The sequence below is a fragment of the Typha latifolia genome, chromosome 3, assembly GCF_019914945.1.
Source record: "Typha latifolia isolate L0001 chromosome 3, TyphaL0001v2, whole genome shotgun sequence".
NCBI lineage: Eukaryota > Viridiplantae > Streptophyta > Magnoliopsida > Poales > Typhaceae > Typha > Typha latifolia.
The window spans coordinates 10,853,060-10,863,812 of record NC_133088.1 but is presented as its reverse complement, the minus strand read 5'-3'; the positions used below and the strand labels follow the sequence as shown (position 1 = coordinate 10,863,812).

Genomic DNA, 10,753 nt, shown 5'->3' with positions numbered 1-10,753 from the left:
GGCCACTCAGCGGTCGGCCTCTCGCCGATGGCTCAATCCTCCGGCGATCCGAGAGAAAGCTAACAAAGAGAGAAAGAGAGATAGAGAGAGAGGTAGAGAGAGAGATATAAAGAGAGAAAGAGAGAAAGAGAATGAGCGAAGCTCACTGGCATTAGTGGAGGTGGCGGCGACAGCGGGTAAAGAGAGAGAAGGGGTGATTGAGAGAGAGAGAGAGAGAGAGAGGAAGATGAGAATGAATCCGAGAGAGAGAGAGAGAGAGAGAGAGAGAGAGAGAGAGAGAGAGAGAGAGAGACAGAAAGAGAGAGAGAGAGAGAGAAGCGGTGGGGAGGGGGCTGCGGCGGTGGCGTCGCACGGGCCCACCGCGCCAGCTGGCGCGGCCAGGTTGGCCGGGCCGGCACTTGGGGCGCGTGGCGCCCAACTCCGCTGCCACTACATGGCACGTCAGCTCGTGCCATGCAGTGCAGGAATTTTTTTTTTTAACCTTGGGTTATTACAAGTAGGGTGAAGGAAAGAGGATGGAGAAGGTGGACCGTCACCTAGGGGCAAGTGGCGCTGACCAGTTGTTATGATTCGATCACGTGGGTTAGGTTAGTCGAGTCGAGTCAACTTTAGTTAGTTAGTTAGATTTATCTTCTTGTTTTAAATTTTTAATCAATCAGATAATCCTCATGTGGATCTAACTTGCTAGAGATTTTTCACTCCTATAAATAGAAGTGGACATGTGTTGATAATTATCCATGAATGAATCTTAGTTTAACTAAATCATTATTTTTCATGTTTATCTTTTATCGTAACCGTTAAATCGCCTTTATCTTTCTAGGAGTAGATCATTGTCGTAGAAATATTTTGATCATCCAAACCCTAACTATCTTCCTCCACCAGCAGCCACCCTCCGATGACCGCTGCAATGCCGGTTATTTATCGTCATGCCCTATTTGACCTTGCTTCACTATTTTATTAATATCTTTTCTCCAGATGTCGAATTCTCATGAAACTAGAACCATTGGAACCCTAACTCACTACCACCACATAAAATATCATAATTTTCTTACATCCAAATTGGTCTAGATCTAGTTCGTAACACCAGTCGAAGGGGAAGGGACCTAGGTCGGCCTAGGGTGGAAGGAAAGAACAAGGAAGAAGAAGATTTGAAGAGAGAAGACGATCCAACCATTCCGACATGACTAACCAAATATGCACCACATATATTTATAGCTGGCTCCATATTTTGACTAGACTTGGCATTTGGATCGACTCGAGTCCTACTGCCCAACATAAGCAAAAACACTTAAAAGAACACTTAGACTTGAGATCCTTGCCTTTGGGCATTTGAATGCCTTTAACCCCTTTTGGATCTTGGGGATTTGCATTCAAACGCTTGGAAGGCCATTCGAACGCCTTATATAATTCTAAATATATATTCAAATATAGATGGTCGGTCGAATGCCTTAAATCACTTTTTGCTCTTGGGGATTTGCATTCAAACGCTTAGAAAGTCATTCAAACGCCAAATTCTGAGAGTGATACTTCCAACTGCTAGATCCCTTATTTCTTCTCAAACAACTTTAAAATAATCTAAAGTTGAATCATATCATTTGCTTATGCATCTGCATAATATACTACCGCTCTCATATTGCTAGAATACGTTTTTCTCATCCAAAAGAATGCCACTAAGATTAGAGAAAATCCTCACATAATAGTTAGATGGCTGTTACATTCTTAAATTTATAATGAACAATGACGAAAGAAGATGAATAAGAAAGAATAAAGACAATAAATGGCTATGAAAGGCAGAGGTGATCATCAAGTGGGCTAAGCTATGTTTAGGCTGGGCTTTTTAGGTTAAACGGGGCTTCAATATTTGTTCATAGCCCGACTAACTAATCATTTAGGCTGGGTTGAGTTTGACTCAAGCTATAATTTTATAGCTTGTTACTGTCCAGTAGCACCTGAGATATCGGGCTCGGCCTAAGCATAATATGCTGGATTTAAAAGATATTATATCTTATCACGCCGATCGTAATGGGGCCTCTATGAAAATATTTTAGTTAGCTATCATAGGAACATACTTATATAGTGATATCTAATTTACTTAATATCCGATATCTGACTAAAAAAACATAAAAACATAGGAATAGACAGACGTAATAAGACAAGCTATGGGTAGGCATAATGGGTCGAGTTTTCTAGGCAAGATTGGGGGGGGCAAACTAGGCTCGCGCTGCGCTTGGGCGGGTTGGGTACAATAATCAGCTCTAGAAAAGGAATGAATAAAGTGAGAGATAGAAGAAAATGATCAATAGCATTTCCCTCCATTCTTATAATATCGCATTAATCTTTAATGAGGCATTCAAATAGCAGAACTGAAAATTTCAAAGAAAAAAGAAAGGACACACCTAACATATAGGAAAACTAGAAGGGCTTGACTCAAAATAATAAAAAATCAATTGAGTTGTGTTGCAAATCACCCATTCTTTCTTTTGTAAGAATCATTAAATTAAAAAACAATTCTCCCTTTCTTTGTCTTTTCTAGCTTCCTCCAAGTAATTATCACATGATGTCATGCTCATAACATGGAACCGGTATATTAATTAAACCTTTACAAAGATTTGTTACCAGTCCAGTACTACTACGTATTCGCGATTCTGTAGATCATATTAGTTCTACTTGATGCACGATATTTTTAGCTTTGTCGTTTTTCTAACCATGTAAACCATTGAAGCTGATGTCTAGAGACAACCAAGAAACGTAACACGTTACCGTGCCATTATTGACGGCCTACAAGGTTGCAATACCATCCAGATAACGACTTCCCCACTTCCTTCTTACCTTCAATTATAACCAAGACAACATAAGGGTCATTTGGTCATTTCCCTACCCCTATCGACGACGACCAACGGACCAAGACTATCCAAATCTTTTGGCAGCCCACAATTCTCTCTCCGTTCTAGATCTCTCTCTAAACAAAGGAAATAAACAAAAGCTAGCTAGAGGTGGTGCAAGAAGGTCACATGAAGCCCCACGCCGTGGTCATCCCCTACCCACTCCAAGGCCACATCATCCCCGCCGTCCACCTAGCCGTGAATCTCGCCGGCCGTGGCTTTGCCGTCACCTTCGTGAACACCGAAACCATCCACCATCAGACCTCGCTCGCCAGCGGCTCCTCTCGCGACGATATATTCTCCGGCGCACGCGAGTCGGGCCTCGACATCCGCTACGAGCTCGTCAGCGACGGCCTGCCAGTCGCCTTCGACCGCTCCCTCAACCATGACCAGTTCATGTTCGCATTGCTCCACGTGCTATCGGCGCATGTCGACGAGCTCGTGCGCCGGATAGTGGCGAAAGCTGACCCGCCGGTGACCTGCCTCGTAGCCGATACGTTCTTTGTTTGGCCGTCGACGATTGCCAAGAAGGTTGGGGTACCATATGTGTCATTTTGGACCGAGCCAGCGCTTATCTTCACGCTTTACTATCATATGGATCTCCTCATCAAGAATGGCCACTTCGCTTCCGAAGGTATGGTTGATCAAGTTTCTTGCATCTACATACATGCTCATACGCGTACACAGATATGCACGTACGTTTATATGATCAGTTAGACTGTAAAACTTTGAGAAAATGTTTTAAAGAACTGTCAATCAATCGGGAGTGGTAAAAATTGATGTGACCCGATATATGGATGAGTTAACATAATTTTTAAATAAGTTTGAGTTTAGTTTAATGAGGTCAGATTGTAAATGAGTTAACTTGTGTAATCTGATTAATAAACATTACGTATTCTTTTTTGTATTATCATGATCACTCGACCCTAATCCGATTAGTCGGACCCGATTCCCACTCTAACAACAATATATAGACTGCACCTTAAATATATATATATATATATATATATATATATATATATGTACACTATTTTTTTGAGAATTCAACATAAACACATGTTGATATCTAGCTACGTACATATATAATTTAGGGAGCTTTAGCCACTAAGATTATGTTAGAATATAAAAAAAATATAAAAACTATCGTGAATATAAATATTGATGTTTTTAGAGCTGCGGGTGAGTAAATAAATTGGAGATGGATTTTATTTTTAGAAGGTAGTTAGTGCTTTATATATAAATCTTAAAGAAGAGCAGAAGAGAACTTATAGTAGTACTGGGAGCTCATTAAATTCCTCTTCCTCGTGTTTAAAAAACATAATTTCAAAATTGGCCAACCAATCAGCGAGGGAGTTGTTGTGTTACTTAATAAATATGTGATACAACAAATAATTCTACAAAATATTTCCATAATTTAATGAAGAATTGAATTACTTTTCAAGCCCTGGGGCCAGTCCTTTCTTGTCTACACGTACGTGGCTTCGCCACTTCTAGGCACGTATTGCTCCGTTGATAGCTTTTTTTCCTTTTTTTCGTTTTTGTTTTCTGTCGATAGCTCGTGAGATGGAAAGAGGAAACTATCCGTCATTAATTGTTACTGAAGTAGAAATATGATATTCTTTTCTTGTAAAGAAGTGTACACAATTAACTTTCCATCATATATTCATATATATTGGATTGAATTTTTACATGATCAATTAACTTCCGTGCGTCGTAGAGAACCGGAAAGACACCATAACCTACATACCTGGAGTCCCTGCAATCGAATCAACCGAGCTCATGTCATACCTCCAAGAAACGAACACATCCTCCGTGGTTCATCAGATAATTTTCAAGGCATTCGAAGAGGCCAAGGAAGCCGACTACATCCTATGCAACACCGTCCAAGAGCTCGAGTCCGACACCATCTCCATCCTCCAATCCACGAAGCCGTTCTACGCCGTCGGCCCGATATTCCCCCGCGGCTTCGCCCGCAGCACCGTGGCGACGAGCCTCTGGGCCGAGTCCGACTGCTCGCAGTGGCTCGACTCAAAGCCAGCTACCTCAGTCTTGTACATTTCTTTCGGTAGCTATGCTCATGTCAGCAAGAGAGATTTAAAGGAGATAGCTTACGGTGTGTTAAAAAGCGAGGTGAACTTTATTTGGGTGCTACGTCCGGACGTCGTGAGTTCCGACGAGGCCGAGCCGTTGCCCAGGGGATTCTTAGAGGAAAGTCGGGGGAGGGGGATGGTCGTGCCGTGGTGTTGCCAAATAGAGGTTTTATCGCACCCGTCGGCCGGAGGGTTCTTGACGCACTGCGGGTGGAACTCGATACTGGAGAGCGTGTGGTGCGGAGTCCCGATGCTGTGCTTCCCGCTGCTCACCGATCAGTTCACGAACCAGAAGTTGTTAGTCCGGGACTGGAGGATCGGGGTCGCCATCGGAGAGATCAACAGCCTCAGCAGAGAAAAAGTATCAGAGAAGATAGTTAGTCTGATGAGAGGAGTAGAAGGAGACGAGGCGAGGAAGGAAGTGGAAGAGGTGAGGCGAGTCATGGAGAGTGCACTCACTCCGGATGGGTCTTCACAGAAGAATTTTGATCAATTCGTTGTGGACATAATGAAGCATAGTCATAAAAGAGGAAGTCATTAAGTGAAGGTAAAGACATTATGTAATTAATCATGTGTGTATCAATATGAATGAAATGCTTTAGTTATATAAATAGAACGGCATCTATATCTAACTCGGTCCCTTAGCTATGCAGCAAATTAACGATGAAAGGTGTGGTGGATAACAAAGAGATGGATCTTATCTACCATTTTCTGCGACACTTAGGTGTCGTATGGTTTTTTATAATTATATATATATATATATATATATAATATATTTAGTAAATAAGTATTTAATTAAAGGGGAATAAAAGAAATGGGAGGAAAGATGAGTTAGATGGAGATAAGAGGAAAGGAGACAAATGGGTTGGGGTTGGTTCACGGAGAGGTGTCCATGTTCAACACATGTCGGACACGGACACGCGTCGGACACGTGTCCAGAGTTTCCTAAAAAAAGAAAAAGAAAATCGGACATTGTTGGGACACGGGCGGTATTTTAGATATTGTTTAACAGGTCGGGTCGGGTTTGATTAAATGTTATTAACCCGCATCCAAACCCGATAATAAAACCTTACCTTCATTGTTGAGCGATGGACTCGTTCGATTCGATCGAAGCCCTAAAACCCTCGAGCAACTGCCGAGCGATGATCCGAGGCGCGGCGGGCTGCTAAGCGAGTGCAACGGCCGACGGAGTGAGTGCGGTGAGCTAAGCACGACGAGGATGCAGGTTCTTCTCTCTCCCTGTCTCTGTCTCTGTCTCTCTCTCCGTCTCTTCCTACCTCCCTCCCTCCATGCTCTCCCTATCTCTGTCTCTCTCTCCCTGTATCTTCCTCCCTCTCTTTCTCTCTCTCTCACATTCTTTGTCTCTTCCTCCCCCTCTCCTTTTCTCTCATTCTCTCTCTCTCTCTCTCTCTCTCTCTCTCTCTCTCGCCGTCTCACTCTCTTTATCTCTCTCTCTGTCTCTTCCTCCTTCTCTCCCAATATGTCACTCTCTCTCTCTCGCTGTCTCACTCTCACGCTGTCTCTCTCTCTTTGTCTCTTCCTCCCTCCCTCCCTCCCTCTCTCTCATTATCTTTCTCTGTCTCTATCTCTTCCTCCCTCTCTTTCTCTCATTCTCTCTCTCTCTCTCACTGTCTCTCTCTCTCTCTCATTCTCTCCCGCTGTCTCTGTTATTAAATTATTAAATTACATTAAAGCTTCTTTAATCTCTGTTTGTTAAATTGTTAATATGCTAATACATATCTCTTTACTAATGTAGTTTTATTGCGGTTGAAGAAAAATGAATACTGAAAATAATCCTGATTCTAGTCAAAATTTTGCATCTTCTATGGATGATAATGCTCCCTTGTGGAGATATATTACTAAGATTGAGAAATTGGGAGAAGGTGGAGGAAATCATAATTTTAGATGCAATTATTGTCAACAAGTCTACAAGGGATCATATTATAGAGTAAAGGCTCATTTGCTGAAAATTAGTGGGCATGAAATTAGAGGTTGTCCAAAAGTGAGTAGTGAACATGTTATGGAAATGAAAAGGGTTGTTGATATTGCCGAGTTGAGAATTAAAAATTCTATGCCTAAACAAATTCCTTTGCTAAAATTTGGACAAGCGGCATCTTCTAGTAGCTTAGTAGGAGGTGTAGGTTTTGATATGGGAGGGACATCAAGAAAAAAAAAGAGCAACAAGAATGACACCTATTGAGAAGTCATTTAATTATGGTGCTCGTAATCAATTATATTGTGAGATTGCAAGAATGTTTTATTCTACTGGGTTGCCTTTTTATCTGACAAGAAACCCTTACTATGTTAGAGCCTTTCCATTTGCAGCAAATAATAATATTTCTGGATTTGTGTCCCTAGGCTACAATATGTTGAAAACTACACTACTTCAACAAGAGAGAGCAAATATTGAAATATTGCTAAACCCTATTAGAAGCACATGGGGAGAGAAAGGGCTGAGTATTGTATGTGATGGTTGGACTAATGCACAGAGGAGACCGTTTATAAATTTTTTAGTGGTGACTAAGAGTGGGCCTATGTTCTTGAGAGCTATGAATTGTGAAGGAGAATATAAAGACAGATTTTTTATCTCTAATTTGATCATTAAAATCATTGAAGAGGTTGGACCTCATAATGTAGTCCAAGTGGTTATAGATAATGCACCTGTTTGTAAGGCAGCAGGGATGCTTCTTGAAGCAAGATTTTCTCACATTTTTTGGACTCAATGTGTAGTTCACACTCTCAACCTAGCTTTGAAGAACATATGTGCAGCAAAAAACACTGAGGCAAATGAGATTGTGTTTGATGAGTGTAGCTGGATTTCAGTAATTGCAGGGGATGTAATGTGCATAAAAAATTTCATCATGCAGCATTCAATGAGGTTGGCTATTTTTAATGAATTTGTCAACTTAAAATTGCTTGCTATTGTGTAGACTTGCTTTGCTTCGGTGATTATAATGTTGAAAAAATTTAGAAAGATCAAGAAGGGTCTTCAATCAATGGTAATCAATGATAAATGGAGTTCTTATAGGGAAGATGATATTGGCAAAGCACAGTTTGTCAAAGATAAAGTCCTTGATGACGTTTGGTGGGATAAAATTGAATATATACTTGCTTTCACGGAGCCTATATACAGTATGCAACGGGTTGCAGACACAGATAAAACATGCTTATATTTGATATATGAAATGTGGGATACAATGATTGAAATGGTGAAGACAGTCATATTTATGCATGAAAACAAGAAAGAAGGCGAGGAATCTATTTTTTATTCAGTGGTGCACAAGATCCTAGTGGATAGATGGGATGAAAGCAATACACCGTTACATTGCTTAGCACATTCTTTGAATCCAAGGTTAATTTAATTTCTATAGTCCTCTTTCTTATGATTAAAAATTTTATTGTTCTTTCATTGCTATTGTTTACTAATTATATGATTATGTTAATAGGTATTATAGCTCATCATGGATTCAAGAAGATCCAAATCGTCTACCACCGCATAAGGATTTGGAAATTTCTAATATGAGAAACAAATGCTTAAAAAGGTTATTTCCAAATGCAGAAGAACGAAAAATGGCATACCAAGAGTATACTAGTTTCTCCACATCAACCAAAAGTTTTGCTGAGTATGATTCAATAGCAGATAGAAATGAGTTTGATTCAAACATGTGGTAGGTTGCTCATGGTGCTTCTGCTCCTATTCTTCAGAATTTAGCACTTATGATAGTTTGAAAAACTCTAGCTATCATAAGGAATACTAAGCTTATTTAAATAAAATTTATCCCATACACAAATTTTATGGGATTTGATTCATTATTTTCAAGCATGATTTACATTGCTATATTATAATGTCATTTAGGCCTCAATTTAACATAAGCATGTAATATTGAATGCAGCTTCACAATCTGAGAATTTATCTGATATCTATTGTGATATTCCTGAATTGAAAGGGGATAACTATAAAATATGGAAGGAGAGAGTTCTCCTTCACCTAGGGTGGATGGACATTGATAATTTCATTAAGAAGAATACACCACATGCAATCACTACTACTAGCTCTTTAGAAGACATTGCGTTTTATGAACGTGGAAGTGATCCAATTGTCTAAGCGCAATGTTTATTAAAATTGTTATGAATGATCAATTTAGACACAAAAAAATGAAAATTTACATGATGGTAGACTCGGAAGTTAGGGTTCTAATGGTTTTAGTTTTACGTAAATCGGAGGTCAGGATAAAAAAATATAAATAAAATAATGGATAAGTCATAATTGGATATATCGGTAATTATTCAACGTTGCGGCGGTTGTCGAGAAATGGTGGTGGACGACTGTAAAGTAGGGCGACTCGTGGAGATGACGGTCGCTATGCCTTGGAGATAAAATTAGGGTTCTAAGTTAGATCTACTCCTAGCAAAATAAATGGCTATGATTAATTTACTTCGACTCCTAGATTATTTTACTCTTACTCTTAAGTTAAACTCAAGACTAAAATATAATTCTTAATTCTTTATTAGATGCTTGGATGCTTAAATAATGAAGCCCAACCCCTCTATATATAGAGGTTGAGTACAATAAGTTCTACTTAGTCTAGCCTTAAAGGTTTATACGACTCAAACTAGGACTTGCCTTAGTAGCTTACATTACTTAATTAGACTTCTCTTAGTGACTTATATGACTTAATTAGACTTGTCTTAAGGGCTTACACAAAAGATAAATATGAATCAATTAAAAGATAATAAACTTGATCATCGAGCCCAATGTCCTCATGATGCGATCCGACCTAACTTGATTCGGATTGAAGACCAAAATCTCTACTAGTATTCGTGGTTTAGTGGATCAAACATGAAAATGTCTAAGACTTGTTTAAGGCCATAGATGACTAGTTCGTCACTTCTGAAAAGGCTTTCGCAAGTACTCTAATTATGAAGTTCTCTTCTCTAAGGCTCACCAATGTTAAAAGTGTGCATGAGCACATCATGCAAATGGAGACATTGCCGCTTAACTCAAGAAGGTAGAGATTGAGATGTCCAAAATATTTCTAGTGTACTATATCCTGAACACACTTCTACAATGATGTAGAATAATTTCTTGATTGTAGAGTTGAGAAGAAAAAGTAGGGAGAAATAATCAAACCCGTAGAATCCACCAATCGGGGTGTTGGAATCCATCGACGTTTGAATCCACCAACAAATACTCAATAGGCAAAAGCTCTCAAAAATATTCATTAACTCATAAAAGATGATTACAAGCCTTTATATAGGCCAAATAAAGTAAAAGATAAAAAATAAAAATAGCCCTAGAAGGTGACTAGTCACAACACTCGTTAAGCCAAAGGGCCATGGGTGCAGCCCTTTTGTGCTTACGAGAATAAACGTGACAAAAAGTGGTGTCCCCACCAACTCTCTCGAGGTGGAAGAAACTCGACCCAGTTGAATGGCTCTGATAGTATTCCAAAATGTCAGGGTCAAGCTGCTGTAACTCCTCACGAGTGATCCACGTACATTCAGACTCTGGTCGCCTGTGCCATTGAATGAGAAAACGGTGAACCTCTCCTTCTGCAGTAGATATTATTTGATCATCTAAAATAGCGTCTATCTTTTCTTGTGATGTGGATGGAAAAGGAGAAGTGGTAGGTGGCACAACAGGGATGTCTGGAAGGGTAGTAGATGTAGCAGGGTTCGGTGGGGATGTGCATAGGTGGGATGGTAGGCTACTAGATCCTCAATGACATAAGCAGTAGCACCGACACGTTTCAGAACATGGAAAGATCCTGCACTACGAGC

General features: G+C 40.0%; 1 protein-coding gene across 1 annotated transcript; it reads left to right on the top strand.

Moving 5' to 3' along the window:
- The first annotated feature begins 2,928 nt into the window (after positions 1-2,928).
- Positions 2,929-5,604, top strand: LOC140783268 (UDP-glycosyltransferase 86A1-like). The gene is made up of 2 exons (XM_073130087.1): positions 2,929-3,516; positions 4,600-5,604. The coding sequence occupies exons 1-2, from the start codon at positions 3,012-3,014 to the stop codon at positions 5,511-5,513; spliced, it is 1,419 nt and encodes a 472-aa protein (XP_072986188.1). The 5' UTR covers positions 2,929-3,011; the 3' UTR covers positions 5,514-5,604.
- Positions 5,605-10,753: the final 5,149 nt, after the last annotated feature.